Here is a 26289-nt window from a genome sequence, read left to right as displayed (position 1 = left end):
CCAATTCACAAATAAAGTGTCTTTACTCTCGTCACAACTCAACACTAGTTCACAGCAACATTATGTACTTTGTACAGTGGCAGAAAAATATGTTTGTAAAGGACCGAAAAATACAAAAGAACTTCCCCAACGCTGATCTCACTTTCCGCACAAACCATTTTCCTATCCTTTTCTGCCATTAAATGCAACAGTAGTTTCTACTCCATAGTTACCTATTTTTGTCACAACAATTGTAAAAATAATGAAATAAAGATGGGAAACAAATACTTTCCTGATTTTAACAAGATAATACTATCACAACAAAGCTGTGAGATATGATTGTGCACATTTTAATCAAGCCTAGCATTTTGTTAAATAATTGCTGTGGCAGTGATTATTAGGCACATCATGCTCAAATGGATTTGTGTCATGCACTGATGTACACAGCAGTAACAATTACTTGGATTAACAAAGAGTTGTTGAAACAGGGCCCAAATAATAAGTTTACTTCTCTTTCTCTTCCCCTCCCCCCCCCCAAAAAAAAAAGAAAAAAAAGGAAATGAAACAGAAAAAGAACTCTATGAGAAAGGTCAAACCAGCACAGTGCGACCGCCAAAGAGTACTTCATTAATGCCAGTTACTTAATAATAAAACACACACAAGGAAAACATACATGTGACCCAAAATATTTACTTGTCAAGACATATTTACAATCATGATTTAACAAAAAAGGGATGTAACTAGGATTGAGACGAAAATTGCTAACGAGTATTGACTGTTTTTCAAGAAGTACATTAAGAGGTCTGTAAATTGACAATGACATAATTAGATGCTCCAGATATGGACACAGAAAAATTAAATTAGAGAGGAATGGGCAAAATTTTGATAAGATAGAGAACAGCTGATCCAAGATATTCAGTTCCGTAAGTTAACCTAACCAACAGAGAAGAAAACAACATCTATCACATTTACTTTTTTCCTATTTACATACTGACCTACACATTACTAAATAACAGTATCCGCACAAACCACGCTTGCATCTTATGATGCATCAGCTGCTAGAAGAAAAAGCCATTACGAGAACAACTTGTTTATTTGGGCCGCACTCAGTATACAAAAATAAAGACAGCAAAGAAAATGCTTCCAAATGTTAAAGGCCTCTTAATACTCTATATGTAATCAAACAATCGGAAGAAAGGCAACAAACATGTTTGCAATAAGTGTTTGTTGACTGTTCTAATTACATCTAATTTCTCCACTAAAACATGTTTAAAGCCACCTATTCAAATAAATACTGTTCCATAATGTAAGTAATTGTAACACTTTGAAGCAATACTCCTCGCCTGATGTACCAAAGAAACTTTCTTCTTGATATCACGTTAAAACAACTTTCTTTACCAAACCAGCATTTTTAATTTACTGTACAGTTGTAAAACTATTTACGAGGAAAATTCATGCCTGTAGCACACCAAAATAATTTTCAGCCTAAGAGGACATTGGGACAACAAAAAGATATGGCAGTTACAATTGAATTGCTCCTATTTAGAATGAACTCGCTCACTGGAAATGTTAACAGTAAGAAAACTAAAATAGCAAACAGTATGAACAAAAGCAAAAACACTGAGTGATCAGACAACTTTACAATGCCAAAATTCTAGAAATATGACCTTGTAAAAAGGATAAATCAACAGTTTAAAAAAAAAATGAAATTGGAATGTCCATGCAGTAAAATTTCAAAGCCAGTTTTCATGCTTGGAGAAATTTGTTTTTCCTCTGATATTGAAAAGACAATAATTTTTATACAAAGTCCAAATGCATTTTTATCTACAGCTGATCTAGTTGTGCACATTTTAATAAACATACACACACTCACACACAGACACACACAGTATTCCAAATTCAAATTGCTTCCACTAGACTCCTTTAGAACTCTCTTTACTCCTTTTTTATACAGACCCTCTTTCATAAAAGACTGGAAAGTTAACTCATTTTGAAGTAGACAGAATAATAGGTTAATTTTTTATACTTTTGCAAAATGACAAATTTGAATATTTTTTTAAGGGCTGCCCAAATGACAATGACAAGGAAGGGAATCACAAACATATCACTACAAGAATGACAAAATCACAACGCTTCCAAGAAGAAGCCATCCTCCACAGCACAATATACAACAGAGACATTCACATATTTAACAATATTCACAGTACAGACCTACCTACATGTCCACTTGCACACACACGCACACACGTACACAAAGGAGCACTTACGTGCCAGTAAAAGTGCATTCACAATATGAGACGATGTAAAATCATGTACTCAAATGAAAGAGAGGGACAGTACAAGTTCTAAAGAAGAAAAAAATTGGGGTGGGGGGAGACCTAGACCATCCATGAACAAACTCTCTTAACCTTGACATTTGACGATGAAGTTTGTATGCAGATACATTTAAAGAGACAAGAGTCAGACTTAAAAACCAAAAGCCTAGGCCAGGGATAGTCCCACCCCAACCAAAATGTAACATCTCATTTTTATGAATGTCAAATTTATTAATAACCACAAAACAAAAGAATCAAGATAGATACCACATTAGTGCACAATCAGGCCCAGAAATTTGTTGAGGTTATAATATAGTGAAGTTACACATCCTCTGATCAGCAGTAGTTCAATCTGATTATCACTCTTTGGCATTTAAAAGATACCCTCAATAAATAAAAACTTCAAAAGGAAATAAGAGGAGGTAAGAATTACATAAACTCGTTATATTTGGGATTGCTCATACATCAGGGAGTCAGAAGATAAAAATCTTAGAATAGTTTCAGTCAATGAGAACTGTCAAGACAAAATGATGTGCTCTCAACAGACACACACACTCACACACACAGGCAGGCTCACAAACACACACACAAACACCAAAATATAACACAGTTTTCACATAAAGGTGCAATGCAAGCAACCACATATTGATTCAGTGACATTTTGGAAAATCCACAAAAGACAGTAATTGAAACAGAAACATTGTTTTTAGGTGTGAGACAGTTTAATGGAGAGAAAGAGGGAGTAAGGTGGAATCCTTTTCCATATCTCCTCAAATCTTGTCATGGGCACAGGCAAAAAGAAAAAAGAGAGAAACTTCCTTCATCAGAGATTTTCAAAAGACCAAGTCCACTGTAGTTAAGTTAGGTTTGCCTTGAGAAAACTGTATGAGCTCCACCACTGAAATAATGATAACTTTAGTGATGTGGTCCCTTAGGAAAGCAACTCACGCTTTTCCAATTCATAATCTAGAGAGCAAAAGCAAGTATTTTTGACCATGAACTAGAAACAATAATAGAAAAGAGAGGTAGGGATGATTTTAAACATGACACTGCACCAATAGGTGTCAATATAGGTGCAATCACCACCTAATCGTCATTTAGATAAGAAGGGGCCATTAAATGAATTTAAAACTCTCACTGTTATGATGGACACAAAAACTGAACCAGTTATCAGCTTAACTTCATCACAAAATAAAATTGTTAAACGCTACAGTGACCTCACAAAGACTACATTAGAGAAAAGCAAATCAGGCCTTAGATGGAACTCATTACTCTGAAAACTCCAAGAACTGTGGTAGACTAAAGCAGACTGAACTGGAACAAGTAAGCTATACGAGATCACCGGGCAATGAGCGTTCACAAAGAAATTTAGGTCATCAGTCTGTACAGATGCTGCAGCTATGCATTGTGTGATTATCCAAGAAAAGCTACCATCAATGGAAAAGGCTTCTAAACAATAAAGAGGTAGTTTCAGTCAAAAGTGAAATTGTACACAGTGTCAAAGCCCACCATACACAATTTTGTTTCTTAAAAAAGCCAAGCCTGTTGGAATTGAAACTATTTGAGAGCTACTGATATCAACATGATTAAAATAAATAGGCACTGAACTAATATCAATATAAGAAATGAAATAACACCGTGTCATTTCTAATCATTAATCTTGCTGAATATATGAGCTACAGCATGTTGTTCAAACACACATACAGACACACATCACATTCACACATTTCATAGTCTAGACACTACTAAATACACCAAGATTTTAACAATTTGACACTTTCACAAAGACCTAAATTCAAGCAATGCTTTGCTCTAAAAGAAAAGCCTGTAGTACTTTTTTTTTCCTTTTGAATCTTAGACATTAATAAGAATATCTAGAAATACAGTTAAGTTAAGGCGGGAGAATATAAAGTCAACATACAGGAATTATGAAGCCTAGGATAGACAATCCATAGTGTCTTTGTATCCCTGTGTGATTCTTCTAAGAAACAAAAGAAGCTTTACATCAAAACATACACTAGAATATAAGACAAATCAAATCACAGACCAACCTTTTAACAGATAATAGATTATATTAAATATTATTAACATACTTCCTCTCACACGAAAGCCAGCTTAAATTACAATTGTGGGTCAAATCAATTACAGTACTAGACCTCACACTACAAAATACAACAACGTGCAATGATGAAAGGCACAGTTGAAATTAACCTGAGAAACGCAGCAGGACGGAGATCAGCCACGAGTTCTCAAAGGACTGGTTGACTTCTTACAATGGCAAGTAGGTTTGAGATGTGCATCCACATGACTAAAACACACAAGCTCACACCTAACACAGCAACATTAAACATCAATATATCAAACTGACCAAGAGCAGTAAATATATGAATAGTAATCAGAATAAGTCTCTTCTATTACAAAAAACCAAACGAATTATAAATTTTAAAATAACGGTAAAGGGAGATGATATTTTCCACACGTCCTCCAATGTCTGATTTCACATGCAATAGTATGATTTGGGTGGAATGCTTCTACATTAATAACAACAGAAAACCATAACAACTACTTAACATTTGGTTAAAGAAACTTTTAGTAATTTATTAGTCAGGCACCTTGATAATTACGGTGAGGTGGAAATTAAATTTGGTATCTTGATGTTGAGCCACTTGAGGATAAGGAGAAGGCAATTTGGACAGTCTCCACTCTTGAACTGCAGATAATTTTGTATGCTTATAGTGCAGTAGGCCCTAGAACAAATATTCACTTTGACTGCTGCATAGCCACATAATTGTGATTTAAAGTTCCCAAATAAAGCATGACGACCCTCCTGGGTTTCAGTTGGCTAGAGACAAACTAGCAAAACGATTCCCACTTTAAAGGGCACAATGGAGTGCAGAGTTGTCAACAAGTGGAGAAAGAGGACTGAGACCATTGTGCCTCTTGCTGCGTTCCACTTCATAATGGACTTCCATGGAAAGCCCTGGGAGAATAAGTTCACAACATAGCAATGAGTTCACTAAAATAAATAAACACCAAAAAGAAAAAAAGTGTATAACGAGATACATACCAGACTGTCTCCGAGAGCCGGAGCGGAAATTGTTTGCCACACTGCCACTCTCAGGTATAAAAGCCGCAACCAAAAGCGCACAAATGACAAGTAGAGCACCAAACACGAAAGGAGGCCCAGGGATCAACTACAACAGATAAAATTTCATTAAAAATGTTTACAATACGCACAAACAAGAAAGTGTACCTAGCATATAGAATACCTGAGAAACAGAAGGAAAAGAAACAAGGAGACTTTACAGTATCAGTATTGCAAAATATTGGTATGGGGTTGAACAAATTACTCAGGTATAAAAATGAATGACATTCGATATAACAAAAGAAATAAGAGTCCTATTGTCAATGAAACCACCTACCTGACTAATGATAGCCCACACAGGCTCCTGATACGGAAGCAACAACAGAAAAATTGAGACATGACTTTTTCATACGAAAACTTAATCTCCTGACACATATTACCCCAAAGCAAGAGAACAGCCAAGGAAGACTATTTAAAAATAAAGTTAGATAAAGGACAGTCCTTACATGAAGAACAGTAATTACCTGAGGAAAGTTATCTGCATGACCAGCAGTGGCATTGTCAAGAATATGAGTGGTCCTAGATTCATCACGGTGCTTCCCATCATCATTAAGGTCAACGTGGAAGAGGTAAAATATTACACCAAACATGGCAGGGCCTAGACCATTGCAAAGACCACGCATTCCAGTCACCATCCCTTGGACCAAACCTGAAATCAAGCGTCATTTAAATGTCTTTGGTATTTGCTTGGATTTTAAAGGAACTTGACAGGAATATGAACAATACCTTGATTGTCAGCATCTGAGTGCATAGACACGAAGGCGCTAATGGCAGGGTAAGTTATGCTGGAAACTGAGGCCAGAACGCCAGCAGCCCACATCATCCTGTAGAGAAGAGACAAATGCAAAATTGTAAATGTACATGGAGGATGCAAGGCATTGGCAAGAACATAAATCAAATTTATGCCTAAAGAAAAACTTACCACATTTGAGACCCAAATCCAAACCACATTAATTGTAGCATTTCAAACAGCAGTCCAACCATGATGGTATGCTTGGAGCCGAGCTGTTTCATGAGAACTCCTAAAATCATTTGAGCACCAACAGAGAGCAAACCAATGGTTGCAATGAACACAGCCACCATGACCTCATTGAAATCCATAACCTAGGGAGGTAAGAATTTGTTTAGTATGATATCATTTTGTTAAAAAGTCGATGAAATAAGGTATCAATTAATTTTGAATTGAAACAAAAAAAAATTATAGCATACCAATTTTAAATACACGAAAATACAGGAGTACTGTCCGGCTTCAGGTAGATAAGATAAGAAGACAGTAGTGCACAACATAAGAATTGTGTGGTCCTTTCCAACTTTGCGTAGTGCCTAAAATACAAGGCAAAAAATAGAAAACAGAGAAAAAAACAAAGTAAAACACTTGAATATAAATTTGATGATGACAAAAGATGTAAATTTAACTTACAGCAAAAGGATCCGCTTGTTCCCAAGATATTGGTGCTCCCCAAGATGATGGGCGCACTTTTTCTGGTAAAGATTCTGGTACAGCCACAAGAATGATGAAAACATCAAGCAAGGCAATTGCCGTGGCAACAGCTACAACAAGATTCTCGCCATAGGCATTCATCATGTATGCCCCAAGAGCAGGGCTTATGACCAAGCTCGCGGCAAATGTTGCAGATACCTAAAGTAAACAACACAAATTAAAAATAGTTCCTTGTTTTGTTTCAATGAAAATAGCGTACAATTAATATGAAAGAATCATAATTTACCAAGCCATATGCTAAACTTCGCTCATTTTCTTCAGTGACATCAGCGACATAGGCAAATACAACTGAGAAGGTAACAGCAAATACTCCAGAAATGCTGATCATGGCAAAAAACCACCTTAAACACAAATAGATATTGTTAAACATCATAATGGAAATGAGCAAGCAAAGGTTGTAATGGTTTAAAAGATTTGTATTACAATCATGTATTCTGCACAAGACAAAAAACTCTTGACTTTAAAATGAAATGCTGCTTACCAATGATTAATGGACATAAGTGGAATTGGTACACATGTAAAGAACACTGTGACTAGAAGAAAGAACTTGCGTCCCCACACATCTGATAAGGCCCCAATCAGTGGTGCACTTAGGAAGGATAATATACCCTGAAAACAAAACAAAAGCAGTTACAGAACACCCTTTGTAAAAAGGCACTGTCAACATTAAAATGTCAAAAGAAGTATCTGAATCTAAACCTTGAAGAAATCAAAGAAACAAACAAACCTTTATGCCCATGATGAGACCATTCATCAAGAATGTATGTTCTGGGAATGTCTCTTTCAGCACCTATGAAATGAAAGGAATTAATTATCCAGAAACCAATATAATCCGTTACTTTTTTGACTGGTTCAGAACAGAATCTCATCTTACCGAAATAACGGGCATAGTTAGAAGGCCCCATGCAAAGAATTCCAAGAAAATGACAACCAAGGCGTGGTACACGCTGGGCTCCCCGATACCTGAGGTCTGTGAACAAGCAATTTAAAAATAAGTTAAAGATTGAAAAACAATCAACTAACACTTCACGTTTCATTAATTTTTGAGGCAAATAATGTAAGATTACTATGAACATCAATTGTTCTCCAAGAAATAATCTACATTACACAATTTAAAGGTAAATGATAAAAACAAAACTTAAGTCAACTTATTGCAAGCTAACTTCCTCTCAAAACTAGTGGTACAGCCAGATCAACAAAACAACAGAGCACCCATCAAAAAGCACCATAGCTCATATTATTCAGTATTGAATGAACTATGTCAAAAAAATATCTATAAGAAGCAAAAGGGTTACAACAGCTACATAACATGCAATATGAAAGAACTTCTTGTTGGAAAGGTCTCATCTTATGTTCCACCAGATTTCGCCATTGACATACCTGACTGAGGACAAGCTATTAAATGCAGACAACTTGGTCCTAAGAGCGCATATATCTATTGGGTGATGTCATTAAATTTTACTCTCACATGCAAAAGACTGAAAAGCGTCTATGTTTGTAAAGAGCAGTGAAATTATTAGTTAGAGCCTTACATCTAACCAGACGCAGTCCTATGGCGTTCCTTACACGAACACAGCAAATTCACAAATAGACCTTGTCCAAAACCAAAATTTTCATTAGTGTTAAATTATTTCAACACAAGTAAGTTTTGCTTTCCCACCCCTTTTCCTTCCATTTTCCCCTCTTATTTCCCATTGGACATGAACCTTGAGATGCTTCCATATTCGTTGGCATGTGTTGCGTTGCTTTTTATCTTGAGGTTTTGCCGTGGTACTCGGAACAGCAATTTGTTGACGGGGTGTGTGGTGACTGCTCTCGAAGTTTGAATTAGGTAAGCCCTCAGTAACGCCCAGTTGTACACCGGCCTGTATGCTGCATACTGTACTAGTGAAGGTACTGCTTGTACGCCTGGATGATGGGCTGTCCTCATTTTCAGGCGCTTCCGATGACGATGCAACAGCCGCTTCATTCGCAAGGACACTTGAGGGTGTGAGACTAGTAAATTGATTTGACTCGATGTCATCTTGACAGGGGCTTGTACTACTTGTAACTTCTAAACTAATCGTACTCAGTTCCACATTAGTCATAATGCACAGTCCATAACCGAAGTGTTGTTATTTCAGGAATGAAGATTTCACTTAAGTCTTTTATCACAGTCATGAAACACTACACTGGCGCACACAACACCACATACTGCCGATGATATTCTGGTTGCACTGGACACACATCACCATCACTGTTTCTCGGGCGTCTTCCCCTCACGCCAGCACGGCCAGCACCCTAGGTACATGAATCACACACTGCCAAGCCCCGTGCAGGCATCACTCCGCCCATCCAAGCGCGGCGGGCAAGACCAGGCACGACGACGCCTGCGCCAGATCGGCAAAGGCAGCCAGGATCGCGACCAGCGGCAAGGCGAGCGCCAAGGCGTGCGCCCTCAAGACCGGCCAGACCGTGCCGAGTTGCCGAGCGAGTCCAACAAACTGAGCGCTTTGAGTCTAGCAGCCGCTAGCCGGTCGAGTCGGGCGTCGGGCACACACAACGCCCCCCTCCTCCTCCCCCTCCCCCCCCCCCCCCCCACTGCGCCGCTCTCCTTCCCCTTCGCCCCGCTATGCCCCCCTCCACGCCAATGTGTAGTCAACAGACTGGTTCCCATTACAGGAAGACATTCACTGGCATCCACACATCAAGCAAAAGGACGAGAGCGGCCCTACGCCGGCCAACACAACAAAACGCAACGCCGCGCCGCGCCGCGCAACGCCCTGTAGGCGTGAGGGGCCGCAGAGGTCAAGGGCACGGATGCAGCACGGCAGCACGCCGCCGACTGCAGGCAGCTGCAGGCTGCAGGCCACTCGTCGGCCGGCCCGCCTAACCTACCCTCCCCCAGAAAAGAATCAAGTGGTTGAACGAACGACGTCATTAGGCGAGGGGAATCCTCAATCCTCATCCTCTGCGACCGCCACGGTGCGGCGGGGAAGTCCTGGCCACGCACACGCTGCGTGCTGCCGCGTGCCGCGTGGAGCCACGGCGGCCCGGCTTGCCCGACTTGCGCGCCGCGCGGGGAAAGGGGAAAGGAGAAAGGGGTTACGCGGTCAAACTGCCGCCCGCCCCGCTACCCGCCGATCTGTTGGAAGCTTCACAAATCATTCATCAGTCGGCCCGGCCCGGCGGCCCTGGCCCTGCGGCCGCGGCCTACCGCCCGGCCCAAACGATATGCTGCGGCTGCGGTTATTTTGAGCGGCGCGGACCAATCGTCACCTTGCATCGCCCGCATCGCCGCATCGCCGCCGAGCCCCGGCAAGGCAAAAGGCAGAGGCAGAGGCATGCCCACGAGCACGGAACTCGGAACGCAGCGCCGCGCTTCAATCAAGGCAAAGCTGCGAGCGAAGAGCGAACCTCGCGGCGGAGTGGAACACGGTGGAACGGGGAGCCATTGCGAGTGGTGCTATCGTCGCTCCGTCGCTCTCGCGCTCATGGGGCGCACCGTGGGGACACGAGACAGAGCGCGCTCCTCGGAATCGGACTGGCTGACGGCGTCCCCGCGGCCAGATGCACCGCAACGCAGCGACGCGCCGCGCCGCGCGGAGAGGCGCAGCACGCGGCAAGCGAAGCAGTGCCCTCCCTTCACTTGGCGACTTGGCGCGTCGCCAGACAGCGCGGCGGCGCAGCGCGGCCCGCGGCCCATGGGGCGTAATTTTGGAAAGGTTGGGCCGGGCAGCCGGGCAGCCGAGCAGCCGTGAGCCCTCGGCGGACTCTGACTCGGCGGGAGAGAATGGGTGCTCGCTGCGCACGACGCGCACGGCGTGGAAGGGCTCGGGCCGCTCGGGCTGGGCGGGGATTGGGATTGACAGCACGCGATGCGATGCGATCCGCTGGCCAAGGCCGGGGCGACTGGGGACTGGGGAGCTGGGCCACGCCGAACAGGGCCAGGGCCTCGCCAGGGCCTGCCCAGGGCGCGAAAGAGTTCGGCGGGGGCGGGGGCCTCGCCGGCCTCGCCAGGGCCTCGTCCAGCGGAAGCGTCGCCGGCAGGCGGCAGGGCCTCGTTGGTCCGGATGGCGCTGGCTAGGGCCGGTGCGTGGTGACGGCGGCGAGCCGGCCAGTGACACTGCGTTGCGAGGACCGCGACCAGTGTCGCGGCAGCGACCGGCGGCGACGGCCAAGGCAGGGCACCGCGTGGTCAAGCCGGCTGTCTCGTCTTGTGGCGTGGCGTGGCGTGCCGTCCCGGCCTGCCTCACCTCACCGGACCAGAAAAACGGGACGCGGACAGACGTAACGCCCCGGCGGCCGCGTAACGACGAACTTGAACTTGGACGGGACGGAGGCTGTCACGCCGTCGCCGTGGCGGTCGTGGCCGCCGCGGAGGCAGCAGGGGGAAGGCTGACGTCGCCGAGCGTCGCGTGAGAGAGTGGCTTGACATGGCTTGACCGACAGCGCCGCCTCTACGCGCCCCCTCGTGCAGCACACCAAGTGCGAGTGGGTGACCGCCGCACGCGCCGCACGCGCCGCACGCGCCGCACGCGCCGCACGCACGCCAGGCGGAGTAGCAGTAGGGCAAGTCGCTGCCACGAACAAAGGGCTCTTCGTTCACAAACGCCCTCGCTTATCTTTCTTCCTTTCCGAAGTTCAATCCGATGTGTGTCCAGGTGGCGTCCAGGTGGCGCCCAGTGGGCGGACCACGGCGTAGCGAGACTCTTCGTGCGCCGCGGGACGGACGGGGACGGACAAGGTGAAGCTATGCAGCCCGGGTAAAGCCCCGCGTTGTTTCTCTCTCTCTCGGCGAAGCGCAGCGTAGCGCGTGGCGGGAGGGAGGGACAAAGAAAGCGGTCGCCGCGGGCGCGGGCCCACGCCACTCGAAACAACAGCGACCGGACACGACTGCGACGCTGCGACCGGTGATAAGTAAGCTGCCCGCGGCAGGGCCGGGCCTCTAGGCCGCTCTAGGCCTCTAGGCCGCGTAGCCGAGGCGGGATGAGGGAAAACCTTCACCCCAAAGCGGGGAAGAAAAAATCCCCACAGCTAGCCCCAGCTTGGAAGAACACCTTCGCAGAGCGCTGGGCGTTCAGGTGGCTCGTAAGGGCGATGAAGGTGCCAAAAAGATTTTTGATACAAGACCTTCTGCCCGCCACCACCACGGGGGGTAGGCCAAATGGTGCTATTTTTGAAGACTCGGCTGCTGTTGGCAAACGGCTCGGCCCTGTCCCCCACCAAGAGTCTTGTGTTTGTAAACTTGGGACCATGCTCTGGAAAGCTTGGCACGCTGGCAAAAGGCACCACAGTCAGCACGGTAACATTATAAGTGCAGTTGCCATTTTTAACCAAACAAAAATTCAGGAGCCGTCCTTTATTGAATGAGAAAAAAGAAAGACACAAAAAATTATGAACAGACCCAATGTTTAGTGCCACTAGAACAATTGTAAGAGCACATTTGACTTTTTTTTAACAGAACAGAAAGATTTAATTAAGTACAGTACAAAAAATTAGTCCTAATTAATCCTAAATAATTATCACAACTTACACGACTCACAAACACAAGTAAAAAAAAAATAAATGTTTTTTGGGCAAAAAATAAAAATGTATTTTGCAGCATATGTTTAAAGCCCAAGAAAAAATAAAAAGTACAATATGGGGTTATGTGATTAATGAACCCGTAGAGAAATGTACAAAAATTGTTGTTATAACAATTAGATTCAATATCATAAGTTAACAAGTCACTTTTAGGATAAAATGGAATAATCTCTATACAAACATTCAAAAGTCTGAAGTGAGATGAGTCATACATTGTACCCCCCACAGACACAGAAAAATAAGACAATGATAAAAGCAATTCCCGCAAATGCAGAGCAAAATTCAATGTTATAATTTCGGGGCGTTTGTTCAAGACAAGAGGGACGCCTCGGTTCCAAAGGAAAGGGCACTTGAGCTGCTGTTATCAATACTGACATGTGGACAAAATCCCACACACCACCAGGGGGGTCAGGGGCACAAAACCATCCCAGATGAAAGGCCTAGCAGCAAAACAAACAGCTCTGCGTAACCAATACACTGCCCCCAGAAAATATCTGTCAACGTAAATACCACTGACATCATAGTTTACACGCGTAAAACGAAAATAAAGCCAAGTTAAGAGTGATAAGGACACTGCAGCCGATAGGCTTCTGGTCAACATGGAAGCAGACACAACGCCTATCGCACAACCACGACAACTTAGGTTAGGAAAATTCGTGCCACGCCAAGGGACTGCATCGCACTAGAAAGCTCTAACCAGGTAAAGTGCTAACTTAATGAAAGCAACGCAGGAGGCCAGAAAGAACAACAACTCACCGTCATTACTCCGTCCTTTAGTATTGTCTTCCTACTTCTTATTATCATCCCTGCGACCTTTTTGGACACTTTTGTTGGCATATTCGTTGATGGTTGACATATAGTACCGTTATTTTTTCAAACAATACACACGAGAAATAAGTACACTTTGCATACGACGGGTTTTGTTTGCCATTTTGTCACATAGAGGAATCCATTACTGCCATAGCAGACTTGATCGAATTCACTGCCACATGGATGTTTACTCAGCAGCAGCAGACGTGCTCTGCGGGCCCGTTCCACAAGCTCGCAGCGCCCTCTCGCGCCTCGCGCGGCACCCAGCGACCGGCAGCGACCGGGCCGTGGCCGTGGCGCGCGATTTCGAAACGCCGCGCCGCAGCGGCAACGGCACCGCGTCGCCTCGTGCGTCTCGCGGCCGCCCACGCACCACGGCACTCTAGCTCTGCGCGTGAAGGCCGAGAGCATCTAGGATCAGTGAACCGTTTTTGGTCGCTGCGCCGTCTCTGTCGCTCTCGCGGAGGTGTCGCGCAAGCGTGTGAGAGTGCTTTAGCCCGAGGGGGAGGCTGGCAGGGACCGTCTGCAAGCCTTGCAAGCCACCGCACTGCAATCGGCTGGAGTCGAATGCCTATCGCCTGGAGCTGGGTCTTCCTGCAACAGACCCACCCGTGCCCGGGGGTCAGCACCACCAAGCACAAGCACCTAGAGTGTGCCTGCTGCCTGAGGTCGTCGACACCACGATGGGCTCCAGCTTGAGGGACGCTGCGCACGGTGCAGAGCCATGCAGGACGCGCCCTCCGCCCGCGGGGCCGCCGCCGTGGCCGCCGAGGCCCACACCCCGTGCCCTCCCACTGACCCCGCTGACCACGCACGGGGCCTCCGTCGCGGCGCACAGCGCACAGCATCACATCCCCAGCAGCGGCGTCTCTTCCCGCCAGCCCGGCCTGGGGTGAGGTCGAGAGGTCCGAGTCTGAGTTTGTTTGCTGGAGTGGTGTGTGCCTGCTGCCGAGCTGCAGCGCTGTGGCTGTCCCTCCCTGGTCCCGCTCAGTGCCCTGCCTTTCCCCTGCCCGTGCAGTGTCTGGCCCGTCCTGCTTGCGGACCAAGGTACGTGGAGAAGGGGCGTAAGCGGTGCGCGTATGACTGTCATTTCCGGAGTTTGATCTGTGTCCAGGACGACATGGCCCTCGTTGGCGGGGCCCGTCGGCGGCGCCCGGCGGTGCTCGCGGTCATCTGCATCGCGTTCCTGGCGGCGGCGGCCGCGGAACTCCAGGGCGGTAGGTACCCTCCCTAGGCGTTACGTCGTCATCCTCTCGGATGGTTCGCCTCTTGAGCGGCGCCCTGTCCGCCGAAGCTGATTTGAAGTAGGTACTGTGCCAACTGTAATCTTATCTGGTGACGCAAGCTGTGGCATCCGGCTGGGCCGGCCGGGCTTAGAGCAGCAACCCTCGAACCGAATGGCCACCGCCATCGCCAATGGCTGCAGACTAATTCCGATAGTCGTTTTCGTCGCCTTGTCTCACTCCCCCCTACACCTATGAGGGACGCACCCGTGAGTGCGAGAGAGACAGAGCGGCGAAAAGCGTCTATCGGAATCAGTCCACTGTTTTTAAATTCCACTCCGCAGCGGGGACCGCGCCGGGCCGTGGCGAGCCGAGTGCAGACGAGTGCTGCAGACATGGTTGGGCCGTTGGGCCCCATGGCGGTGCCGATGTGGGGACGGCCGGCCGGCATGGCCGCGCCGGCATGGGCCGACATAGGCCGGCATGCCGGATCTGGTTGACCTTTGATCGGCGCGAGTTGCCGGCAGCTGAGGCGCCATGGGCGAGGCTCGAGGATCCAATGACGGCGCGGGAATTTTCAAAGTGACCGCCACTTCACAGACCGCGTGGGCCACGCAGTGCAGCCCCGCCCGGGGATACTCGGTGTCCGTTGAACGGCGTGCCAAAATGCACGCCAGAGTCCTACGCGACGATCCTCACCCCCACCCCATCGCCACAGCCCCTACTTCGTGAGGTGGTTGACCTGGTGGAGCTGTATCTTTGATGAGGGCGCGACAAGGCATCGCCCTGCCGTCCTTCGTCCCTTGCTCAATCGCCGAATACCCTAAAGGACGTGTGACGCTTCAAGCGCTTCAAGCGCCACAGCCCGGTGCTCTTGGGCGCCGCAGCGCGCGCTCACATGGCCGCGATGTAAACACGGCCGAGGGTGGCGTGGGGCGTCTGCGCGGAAAAAGTGCGGTGGGTGGCGCGCCATGGCGGTGCGGAGAGGGTGGCCTGGGCGCGCAAGGGCGGCAAGGGCGTCCACCTCCCCCGCTAGGGCTTCCCGTCGTTCCCCCCTCCCCCCCCCTCCCCTCGTCCCCTGGTCGCGCGCCCGCCGCGGCGCGCGGACCTGTCGGCCCCGTGCAGCCTGCAGCACGGGTGCACGAAAACGAAAGTGCACTCCACCCATTCCCAAGGGCCCTGCGGCAACTTGCTGCGGGTCTGACGTTATGGGCAGACCGCCGTCGCAGCACGCGCCGCCGCGCCCAGCGCCCATGCCCGCGACGCACGGCTTGGACCATTTGCGCGCCGGGCCGGGATGGGCCGGGCCGGGCCCGGTGACTCAGCGCCCAAAACGGAGCGGGGCCCGTCGCGGGGCCCGTCGCGGGGCTCCAGTGCAGCCTCCACTGGTCGGCCGGGTCACAGGGCGGCCAAGGTGCCCGCCGCGTGGCGCCTGCCGTGTCGAGTGCCGGGCACGGCCGGCTTGTTATGGCAGGGCGCCGCGGCGGGCTGGCCGTCCGAGAGCCCAGGCCACAAGCCGAGCCACAAGCCCATTTGAGCGCTAGACGGCCGGGCCGGGCCGCGCAGGCCGCACCCGCCGTCGCGCGCGCTCATTTTATTTATTGGCCACGCCGCGCCTCGCCGCGCTGGGATCGGTACTGGGTGGGGCCTGCAGCATGGTGGGGCGGACCGGGCGGCCTTCGCTGCCTTCCGCGCCGGCCTGGCTGCCTGGCTGGGCGCGCTAGCTCATCGAGCCCCGGGCAGCCCAGCCCGCACCCGTACCGCGGTACCGCGGTACCGCATTCATGCAGGCATGACCATGACCAGGGCACGCGCCTCGAGGGCCGCCACCCGCCACCCCGCCCCGCCCCGCGGACGTGGACGGCGGCCCAGCGCACAATCGCGACGGTCGCGTAAACGCAGCCCATTGTGTGGGGACGGGGACGGCCAGACCCGCCTGCAAGTGAGGCACGCGGTGGCACGCGCTGCACGCGGCACGCCCACACGCGGCGCCGCGTCAAAGTGCTGGCCGCGCTGACGCGGCCGGCCGCGTGGCCGCGGATGGGCAATGGACGTATCGATCTTGTGCTTCCGGAGTGAGCGGGGCGGGGCGGGGCGGGGCGGGGCGGGGCGGGCAGCCCATTAACTCGCAGTGGCGCGGACTGCGGCTGCGATTGCGAGCTGCGACCGCGTCCACGGCAGGTGCGGTGGGTTCAAATGCCGAGTCTTCCCACCGGAGCGGACGTCCAGCACTTGCGTGACTCCGCCTGGCCCGGAACCTCTCAATTCCGTCACGAAAATACAAATCCATTTGGGTGGCGGTAGTAAGGAGCATGCAGTCGGCGGGCTTTCCACGCTTTCCTCCACGCCGCCCGCACAGCCCGACGGGCAGCACGGCCAGCACGCGGCCCTCAGCCCTCGGCGCGGCAGCTCGGTCGGCGCGCCACCCCCTGCCCTGCCCTCACCTGCCGCGCCCTGCCCCGGGCCCTCCACTCCACGGCCTGCACGGCCTGCCGCGCGAGGATCGATAGCGTCCCAGCACGGCTGGCAGGGCCAGGCCAGGGCAGGGCCAGGGCAGGGCAGGGCCAGGGCAGGGCAGGGCCAGGGCAGGGCCAGGGCAGGGCAGGGCGGGCAGGGCAGGGCCAGCCAGGGCAGGCGCACCGCGGTGTTTACAGACGAGGCCCTGCTGAACAATACCCACGCTGGAAAAGAGCGTCCCACCGCCGCCTCCGGGATTCGAACCCGCAAACCGGGCCGGCGAGTGACGAGCAGGCCGCTCCGCGGCGCTACTTTAGCGTGGACCGAGACGCCTGGCGGTCAGGCCTGCCCGTCGAACCGGCGAGTCGTGCAGTGTTGCCTACCCGGCGGTTCGCAGGCGGCAAGGCAGCGGCCGGAGGAACACGACGCTGCGCTCGTGGGCGGAGCGGAGCTTGGCGGCTCATCTCCGGAAATACATTTCGCGTGGCAACGCGAGCACAAGCGACGTGCTGTACCGGCACGACACGGCGCGGCGCGGCGCGGTGTCTCGCGAGGCGGTGCGACACGGCGTTGTCAAACCGGCTGGATGCCGGATGCCAACCCGATGAGAGCGGTTTTTCGCGGCGAGAAGCGCGAAGCCTGGCCAGCCAGCGAGCGAGCCAGCCAGCCAGCCCGGCGACGAGAGGAAGGTCGCACCGTCGCACCACGCGCGGCAGTGAGCGACCTGCAGACTGAACCCGCGCTCTGTCTCTGTCGCACTCATTGGGCGAGGGGTGCGAGAGAGACAGAGCGACGAAACGATTCTTCGGGATCGCTCGGCAGTCTCGCCAGCACGGCGGCGCCGCCTCCTTCAAGATCCGCGCCCCCTTCGCCGTGTTAGCCCAGCACTCGAGCCGGCGGAGGCGATGCTCGCCCTGACGGCGGAGGGGTGGCTAGCGGCCCATCCCCGTCCCGTCCCATCCACGCGGCGACGCGGTGACGCAGGCGGGGAAGGGAACTCCCTGCTCCACACCTCCAAAGCTCCACACGACACCGGCCGATAAGAGATAAACCTCGGCCCGGCGCACGCCATGCAAGCCAGCACTGCAGCGGGCCGAGGTGCAGCCACGGCACAGCCACGGCACAGCCACGGCACTGCGAGCCGCGACCTGCTCCAACCGGAAACGCGACCCGGCGGAAGGGGCAGGGAGAGGGGAGGCTAAATTTGAACGGCGGCGGGGTATTGATTTGGCGGCAAATTCAAGTCGCGGTCGCCGCGAGGACGAAGGACACGAAGGACACGCTGCACGAAGGACGAAAACAAAAAAAAAGCGACGAGCGGGGCGGCCAAAGTAAGCAATCGAAATCGCGGCGCTGGCGCTGGCACTGCCGTGTCGGAATGAAATTGGGTTTGCATGTGCCGCACCCCGCCCACGCTACCCGAAGGGCCGCAGGGCCGCAGGGCCGCAGGGCCGCAGGGGTGTCAGGGGCAAGGTCGTGCAGGGCCTAGAGGGGGAGGCGGGGGAAGCAATAGCAGTTTATTTTCGTCCCCCCCCGGCGACTAACGCTGTCATTTCGCACCCCTTATCGGCGGCACGCATGGCCGCATGGCCCGGCAGCGAGAATGGCGCGGCCTATTGTTTCTTGTCCTTGTTCTTGTCCTTGTTGTGGGGCATTACCGCCGCGGCGCGGATGCAGACCGGGACTCCGATCCAGTTGCCGTTTCCCCGAAGATCGGCCTACGGGCCAAAGTATTGTCCGTGTCAGCCAGCCCGTCCGCGCCGTGGCCCCATGGTGGCCCCATGGTGGCCCCATGGTGGCCCCATGGTGGCCCCATGGTGGCGCCGTCCCGCTTCCCACCATTCCCACCACACGCAGCGCACGCTCCGATTCGGATTATTGCCCGCATCAGCTGCACGCGCGTCGCGTGTTCCCGCTGCGACAATTATTTAGCTTCCATGGTCAGTCGGCTGCCCGTGATTTTAGAATACATTGCCCGGCGGCGATGCGGAAGATGCAACAACATTCAGCGCTCTCACGTTTCCAGCCGCTTCCACCGGCGCTACATTTAGTTCGGCGTGAGCACACCGCCAGCGGGCTGCTGCGAGCGAACACACGGAACACACGCCAGGCGCGCGTTTGCGCGACAGTTGCACTGCGTCGGGGAATACCGACCGAACCGAGTGCCTGCCGGCCTGCCGGGCAGAGCGGCTGGGAACCGCAAACCGCCGCACGCTCTCGCGGGACTCGCGGAAAAGCGGAGCGGAAAGCGAAGCGGAGCGCGGCGGCCGAATGAGTAAATCAATGAGACGCGTGGCGGCGGCCCTCGTCTCGTCTTCGTCTTCGAAGGCCGCTTCCCCGCCGCGATGAGCACGCGCGTGATGGGCTTTCACTGCCACGGCCTCAATCCGCGCTCCTCTGGTTGCAGCGCACGTGGAGCGCGCCGAGCAGGACGAGGACCACCTGCAGCACGCGCCGCCGCACGCGCGCCACCTGTTCGACGCGGCGCGCAGCCGGGCCTCCGCCTCCGAGCAGCGCCTCGCCGTCAACGCGCTGCTGCAGCGGCTGCTGCCCGCCCACTGGCACCTCTTCGCCCTGGACGTGCAGCCCGGCCTGGGGCCGCCGCTGCGCGACACCTTCAAGGTGAGGGTCTCGGTGTCGGCGTGGAGCACGGCCAGGTCCAAGCACCTTCAACCGGACGCCGCGACGCAAGCAGGAAGAGTGGAGATCGCGTTCGAGCTGGCCCGGGCGCGATAAGCCATAAGCCGCACGGTTGCCAATTTTCTTGGGTTCCTATTTCCTGCTGGAGCCGCGTCACGGCGCGTGGCGTGGCGGGGCGGGGAGGGGGGGGGGGCTCTCCAGCCGGGTGGGTAGGCCTGCCCGCCGGCCGCGCGCGCCGCGCGGGTTGCCTTCTCCTTGTCCGCAGGCGGCCGGTCGAGCCCTCGAGTCGGCCGGCCCCGCGGCCCCGCCCTGGATAATGCATGGGACGGCCTGGCCCCACCGGCCGGGCCCCACGGCCCAACCCTGTCCGATCGATCCCCGACTCTTTCTTCCTTTGACATTGCCGACGGCCCGCTTCAATGTCACAAGGCGACATACACCGCCAGGCAAAAAACAACAAAACAGCATTGGCTTTCCCATTTCCCCGGGCGAATGCGGCTGTTTTGTCCGCCGGACGGATGGGCGGGCCGCGTGTTGCCGTGTGTCGCCCGGAGCCAGCGACGCAATAACGGCGCGGTGGTGCTGCAGGTGGTGAAGCAGGCCGGGCGCGTCAACATCACGGCCTCGAGCGGCGTGGCGGCGGCCTGGGGGCTGCACCACTACCTGACGCAGGTGTGCGCCTGCCAGGTGTCGTGGGACTACGACCAGCTCAACCTGCCAGACCCGCTGCCCGACGTCAACATCACCGTCACCTCGGTCGATAGGTCAGTCAGTCCGTCAGTCCTTCGGCCGGCTTTGAAATCCGCCGACCCTGGACTAGGGTGACCAGGGCGTTGTTCCTCTGCGCAGGTACCGCTACTACCAGAATGTGTGCACGACCAGCTACTCGTTCGTGTGGTGGGACTGGGCGCGCTGGCAGCGCGAGCTGGACTGGATGGCGCTCAACGGCATCAACATGGCGCTCGCCTTCACCGGCCAGGAGGCCGTCTGGGAGCGCGTCTACCTCCAGCTCGGCCTGGACCAGGGCGACGTGGACCGCCACTTCACGGGGCCCGCCTTCCTTGCATGGTCCGGGTTCGAGTACCGCCGTCAGCAGTTCTTGAGTCTCGTCGTGCGCCTTTTCAGATTTTGAGCTGGGCCTTGTTGTGCAGGCAGCGGATGGGCAACGTGCGGGGATGGGCCGGGCCTCTGCGCCCCTCCTGGCACTCGCACTCGCGCGTGCTGCAGCACCGCATCCTGGCGCGCATGCGGGAGCTGGGCATGGTGGCCGTGCTGCCCGCCTTCGCCGGCCACGTCCCGCGGGGCTTCCAGAGGTCAGTGGTTACCGCTTCCCGAACCGGGTCCCAAATCGCGTCGAACCCGGTCGAACTGCACCGCGCGCCAAAACTAACACGGGCTTTGCTTCATTCGCCCAGGCTGTTCCCCAACTCGTCCACCACCCCGCTGCAGAGGTGGAACCGTTTCCCCGACGAGTACTGCTGGTAAGCGGCCAGTTTGGCTTGGCCCCGGCCGTGCCACACTTGGGAACTTGGAAACTTGTCTCAAAGTGATTTGTATCTGCTTGACGCGGTGCTCTGCTGCAGCCCCCTCCTGCTGGACCCCACCGACCCCGTCTTCAAGAGGGTGGGCACGCTGTTCATGCGGGAGGTGAGTCTCGGCTGCAATCGGCAGCTAGTATTTTCAACTAAATAGAAATTTCCAAGATAGTTTTGCCCCTTTCGAGTAACTAGTTTGCAACGCGGCTTCTGCGGCCCTGGGGAAGGACACGACACGAGGACGCCGACCGCCGCCCCACTGTGTCTCTCTCGCTCTCGCGGGGCGTCCCTTAAGGGTGCGAGAGAGACAGCCGCTGCTTGGCTCTGGGCTGCTTGGCACCTCCCAGGTGCGAATTGGCGAGGTGGCGCGGTGGCGGCGAGGCCTGATGCAACTTTGTTTGCAGCTGATCGCCGAGTTCGGCACCGACCACGTCTACAACAGCGACACCTTTAACGAGATGCAGCCGGCGGACGGCCGGCCCGAGTACCTGGCGCAGGTCGGCAAGGCCATCTTCGACTCCCTCGTGGAGGTCGACCCCAAAGCCGTGTGGTAAAATGACATTCGAGCGAGGATTTGAACCTGCGACTACTTGGGCAGCCCTTATTGATACTCCGCGTTCCAGGATGATCCAAAACTGGCTCTTCGTCCACGACGCTCCATTCTGGACCGACTCGAGGGCCAAGGCGCTGCTAACCTCCGTGCCGACGGTGAGCTCGCGGAGACGGAAAGAGCACGGGGTTCTCGCCGTGCCAAACTGTGATTCGAAATTGAAATGACGTGTTTGGCAGGGCCGGATGCTGGTGCTGGACCTGATGGCCGAGCTGCACCCCCAGTACTTGCGCTTGCAGTCGTACTACGGCCAGCCCTTCATCTGGTGCATGCTGCACAACTTCGGCGGCACCCTGGGGCTGTACGGCGCCGTCAACAACGTCAACAGGGTGAGCTCAGCACACATCCGGCCACACCGCCACGGCAGCGGTGGGCTTACTCCGAACAGCGCTTTCGCCGCTGCCTCTCTCGCACTCACGTGGCGCCCCGTGAGGGTGCGAGAGAGACAGAGCGGCCGGCCCGTCCTCGTCGACGCCCTTGTCAGCCCACCGGGGCGTTATCGGGCGCGGGGCGGGCCAAGGCGCCAAGGCGCCAAGGCTGCTGCCACACTTGGTTTTTCGTTCCATACCGTCCCTCCTCCATTTCGTTCCAGAACGTGTTCGAGGCCCGCGCCATGCCCAACAGCACCATGGTGGGCACGGGGCTGACGATGGAGGGCACCGGCCAGAACTACGTCATGTACGACTTCGCCAACGAGTTGGCCTGGCGCGCCGAGCCGGCCAACCTCACCGACTGGTGAGTGCCGAGTGCCAGGACAAAATGAGTAATTGCCAATACCCCGCGCGGAGCCAGCGCGAAAGGGTGGCTCTGAAAGTCACTGGGACGGGGAGTATCATCTGGCCAGTCTTTGCCTCACTGATAGCACTGGTTTCTCGGGTGGGGTTCGGCGCGCGTTGACAGGAAAGGGAGACGCGAGGGTCTCTCTCGCACACACGGCACTGCAGATACGAGTCACGAGACACACGATAAGCCACACATTTGATAACCCGCGACGACGCGGCAAACACTGTGACTCATTAAACAGCCAAAGGATGACTAGGAGGGGCCGCCCCGGCCCGCCGGCCTCGCCCACCCTGACGTCCTGACGAGCCGGCTTCCTAGTGGGGCGACTTGACAAAGCAGGATTTGGGTTGCAGGTTCTCCCGCTACGCGACCAGGCGGTACGGCGCGTCCAACGCCGCGGCCGACGAGAGCTGGCAACTGCTCAAGGTAGTTCTATACCGTCTCAGGGTCACGCTAATCTGCCATTCTGCCAGCCGGATAAGGAAGATTCGGGACAATCCGCGCCCGAGTGTCCGAGGAGCTCGAACGCCAAGAGTCACTTAGTAAATTACAGAAAGACGCTCGCAAAAAAATTAATTTTTTAAAAAATTTTGATCGGCTGGCTCCTGCTGGTTGGTGCGTGGACACTACTGTGCCTTCGATTTCGCTCTGACTCGTGCCAGTCTTTTGCAGGACAGCGTGTACACGTTCCGCGAGACGTGGAAGAACCACGGCAAGTACATCGTCGTGAAGCACCCCACCCTGCGGCTCAAGCCAGTGGTACTGTCCCCGACTTTACGTGGCATGCGTTTGGCGCATGAGGGCGTAGCTGTTCGCTGTTCGGGGTCGTGGTACATTGATTAGGTAACGGGCGCGAGGCGAGGTCGTGCTTTCGTCTCTCCGTCTCCCTCGCACTCGTGGGGCGCCCCGGAGGGATGCAAGAGAGACGGAGTGACAATGTTCCTCAAATTTCCGCCACGCAAACACTCATAGGCACCTGTAGGACCGCGTGCACGCTGATCTTTTCATGAAAACATCGATTGATTGTGTTTGTTGTTGGGCTTCTACCTCTAGGATCCGAGCCGACCGCGCCGCGAGCTGCATTTGAGTGTGTAGTTGTAGAGCAAGCGTTGTGTAGAAGCGCGTAGACTGTACCGTCCGCATGCTCGGCTCGTGTCTCGCAGGACAGCGTGTACTCCAACGAGGACCCTCTCTACAGCCACCACGGCCGCTTCGTCCTCACGCTGGCGCCGTCACTCGTCCTGGAGGAGCCCGTAAGTACTCTCGTGCTGTCCCGGGTTCAATCCCCACCAGCCCCACCAGCCGCCAGCCCCTCTCGCCTGTCCTCTTCTGCTTCCTTCCACTCACATGTCAGTGTCTGCGCGCACACACACACAGACACACACATTTGCTGGGCCCGCGAGCGTGACCTCAGCCCACGGGTGCTGATAATGGCAGTCGCCAATCCAATCCGGAGCGGGCCGCTCATGAGAAATTGAGCAGCAAGGATTGCAACTACGCCATAAGGACCCTAAGGTCCCCGTCCCCGGGGTGGGTGTCACGACTGCGTTGCAGGCGGTGCAGGGCACTGGGGCCGAGAAGGCAAAAGGAAGGGAGGGGGTGAAGGCCGGCCAGACCCTGGCGTGGCCGGGCGGGCCGGCTGCATGCACTCCGTGGCACTACGACTACGGCGTGACATGTATCGATCAGCCAAGAATCACCTGCAGCCTGCAGCGGTAGCGCCGCCAAGGGTGCAAGGCTGCGAGGGCGCCACTCGATGTCGGGGGAGGGGGGGGGGCACCAACACCACGGCACTGCGCTGCAATCTCATTTCCTGCTTCCGAACAGACCGCTGGCATGACTCTCTCTCTCTCTCCCTCTCTAATTTCCCAGACAGTAATTAGGGTCTCTCTAGCCGAGTGCGGCTCGGCGCTGCGGCCAGGGGGTTGTTGGTGGGCTGCGGCGCGTTGCGCGTTACGGCTTTTCTCCACCGTTTCAAACTCACTGCCATGCACTCTGCTATTCGGCTCGCTTTTTATGCTTGTCCAGGGAATGCCACGAGGGTGAGGAATGGCACTGCACTGCACTCGCATGCCGCATGCTTCGTGTTCTCGGCGTGGGCGCGCTCGGCGTGCTGCGGGGTGGCCGTGACCCTGACGCCCTGCGCGCCGAGTGAGGGCGGCGGGCACGGCGGCGGGCACGGCGGCCACCCTCCAGGCAACGCCTGCCGGCGAGCGCCGACGACTGCGTCCGTCCTTGCAGGTGTGGTACAGCGTGGAGGCGGTGCGCGACGCGTGGCAGAAGCTGCTGGCGGCGGGGTCGGCGCGCGCCGTGCGCGCCAACGCCAACTACCGCCACGACGTGGTGGACCTGGCGCGCCAGGGCCTGCAGCTGGCCGCCGCCGCCGTGTACAAGCAGGCCGTCATGGCGTTCAACAAGCGACGCCTGGACGCACTCCGGTGAGTCACTGGCTGGAGTCGGCGGTCACCGAGCGGCCTCGCCAAGGCGTCGCCAAGGTGTTGACGGAGTGGTCCTCGCTGCGCAGGAAGTGGTCCGCGCAGATGATGGAGGTCTTCTCCGACTTGGAGCGCGTGCTGTCCACCGACCAGCTCTTCATGTTGGGGCCGTGGCTGCGGAACGCCCGGCAGCGCGCCACCACCGAGCTGGTAAGGCCGCCAGCGCCTCGCAGGGAGAGAGGTGACGATTCGAGACGCATTGGCTGAGCCAATCACAGCGCTCGCCGGGCTCAACCGACCAATGAGAGCGCGCTGATGTCACCGAGTTGCCTGCGAGGCTCTCTACAGTGCAGGTGGCATCAAATCGCTGGCGGTCGTTAATTATCCTGGCCACTCGCTCCTTTTCCTTTCAGGAAGAGGCGGTGTACGAGTGGAACGCGCGGAACCAGCTGACGCTGTGGGGCCCGCGGGGAGAGATCAAGGACTACGCGGCCAAGCAGTGGGCAGGTAGGCGGCGCCGCCACGAACGGCCGAAATTAAAAACACCGGGATTCGAACCGCGGCCCGGCCGTTGCTGTTCCAGGACTGGTGAGCCACTACTACCGGCCGCGCTGGCAGCGCTTCCTGGACGCGCTGGACCGCGCGCTGGCGGAGGGACGGGCCTTCAACCAGACCGCGGTGTCGCACGACATCTTCGTCAACGTGGAGGAGCCCTTCACCCTGGACCGCGCGGACTTCCCCACCAAGCCGTCGGGTGGGTGGACTTGCCGCGGTGCCCTGCGGTTCCCTGTCATTTGTCCTTGAGTGCACGTCTGACAGTGTATCCCTGTGCCGCAGGAGACGCGTGGGCCGTGTCGCAGGAGCTGTTCGCGCGCTGGAGCCCGCTGCTTACCTCCAAGTCCGTGCTCAAGAAGGGGCAGGCGGCAGCATGGGCGTCCACCAAGACGCCGCCGCCGGCCGCGTCCTCCAGCCAGACTCCAGCGGCGCACAAGTACACCACGGAGCCCTCCGTGGTCACCGTGCTGTAGACCGCAGCGGAAGCCCCTGTTCTTGCCACAATACATTTTTGTACCCGCCAGTGATTGTAAAGCGGAAACTCGTCGGAATTAACTCACTGGAGGGGTCTTGTACCCGGGCCGGGGGGCAAGTAACTCTCCACAAGCGCCTTCCTCTGCCTGCCCCGTGGGGGTTCGTGGCGGCCTCCAGGGGCTTGCTGACGTCCCCAGGGCGACATTACGGCAGTGGGGCTTGGGCTCGGGCTTGGGGCTTCCCCGTGCTTCCTGTCCGGCGC

At 54.6% G+C, this 26289-nt stretch overlaps 2 protein-coding genes across 8 annotated transcripts; one reads left to right on the top strand and one right to left on the bottom strand.

Annotated features, from left to right (window-relative positions):
- Window positions 1-4: 4 nt before the first annotated feature.
- LOC117653632 (hippocampus abundant transcript 1 protein) lies at window positions 5-13511 on the bottom strand. Of its 4 annotated transcripts, none has more exons than XM_034399435.1 (13): window positions 13262-13511; window positions 7815-7910; window positions 7668-7730; window positions 7422-7549; window positions 7167-7281; window positions 6860-7078; window positions 6649-6762; window positions 6362-6543; window positions 6166-6263; window positions 5904-6088; window positions 5717-5743; window positions 5362-5488; window positions 5-5274 (listed from the first exon to the last, which is right to left on the bottom strand). In XM_034399435.1, the coding sequence occupies exons 1-13, from the start codon at window positions 13340-13342 to the stop codon at window positions 5168-5170; spliced, it is 1542 nt and encodes a 513-aa protein (XP_034255326.1). In that variant the 5' UTR covers window positions 13343-13511; the 3' UTR covers window positions 5-5167. The 4 variants fall into 4 exon arrangements, with proteins under 4 accessions (XP_034255326.1, XP_034255323.1, XP_034255327.1 ...); XM_034399432.1 differs by lacking the exon at window positions 13262-13511 and adding an exon at window positions 8647-9435; XM_034399436.1 differs by lacking the exon at window positions 5717-5743 and having other exon boundaries at window positions 13262-13510.
- A 5982-nt stretch (window positions 13512-19493) lies between these two features.
- On the top strand, window positions 19494-26087 carry LOC117653243 (alpha-N-acetylglucosaminidase). 4 transcript variants are annotated; one of them, XM_034398792.1, is made up of 18 exons: window positions 20264-20399; window positions 20485-20703; window positions 20787-20948; window positions 21051-21116; window positions 21219-21282; window positions 21575-21720; window positions 21794-21878; window positions 21960-22109; window positions 22373-22515; window positions 22917-22989; window positions 23226-23322; window positions 23727-23816; window positions 24592-24605; window positions 24805-25001; window positions 25088-25208; window positions 25412-25505; window positions 25582-25752; window positions 25836-26087. In XM_034398792.1, the coding sequence occupies exons 2-18, from the start codon at window positions 20570-20572 to the stop codon at window positions 26024-26026; spliced, it is 1998 nt and encodes a 665-aa protein (XP_034254683.1). In that variant the 5' UTR covers window positions 20264-20399; window positions 20485-20569; the 3' UTR covers window positions 26027-26087. The 4 variants fall into 4 exon arrangements, with proteins under 4 accessions (XP_034254686.1, XP_034254683.1, XP_034254684.1 ...); XM_034398795.1 differs by lacking the exons at window positions 23226-23322; window positions 24592-24605 and adding an exon at window positions 19494-19617 and having other exon boundaries at window positions 20224-20399; XM_034398793.1 differs by lacking the exon at window positions 24592-24605 and having other exon boundaries at window positions 23236-23322.
- The last annotated feature ends 202 nt before the right edge of the window (window positions 26088-26289 follow it).

The sequence above is a fragment of the Thrips palmi genome, unplaced genomic scaffold (genome assembly GCF_012932325.1).
Source record: "Thrips palmi isolate BJ-2018 unplaced genomic scaffold, TpBJ-2018v1 HiC_scaffold_8, whole genome shotgun sequence".
In the NCBI taxonomy this organism is placed as follows: Eukaryota; Metazoa; Arthropoda; class Insecta; order Thysanoptera; family Thripidae; genus Thrips; species Thrips palmi.
Note: the sequence above shows the minus strand (reverse complement) of the source record. Positions and strands in the feature narration are given on the sequence as shown.

What these genes read in the sequence shown, in the direction of transcription:
- LOC117653632 (XM_034399432.1), bottom strand. Translation starts at nt 9,027, where the DNA reads ATGACTAATGTGGAACTGAGTACGATTAGTTTAGAAGTTACAAGTAGT. An exon ending in TAACTATGCCCGTTATTTCG is followed by an intron (nt 7,731 to 7,814) that starts GTAAGATGAGAT and finishes TTCATTTCATAG; the next exon opens with GTGCTGAAAGAGACATTCCC. An exon ending in CTCAGATGCTGACAATCAAG is followed by an intron (nt 6,089 to 6,165) that starts GTATTGTTCATA and finishes GCTTGATTTCAG; the next exon opens with GTTTGGTCCAAGGGATGGTG.
- LOC117653243 (XM_034398792.1), top strand. Translation starts at nt 20,570, where the DNA reads ATGGCGCTCAACGGCATCAACATGGCGCTCGCCTTCACCGGCCAGGAG. An exon ending in TTCCCCGACGAGTACTGCTG is followed by an intron (nt 21,117 to 21,218) that starts GTAAGCGGCCAG and finishes GCTCTGCTGCAG; the next exon opens with CCCCCTCCTGCTGGACCCCA. An exon ending in TGCTAACCTCCGTGCCGACG is followed by an intron (nt 21,879 to 21,959) that starts GTGAGCTCGCGG and finishes CGTGTTTGGCAG; the next exon opens with GGCCGGATGCTGGTGCTGGA.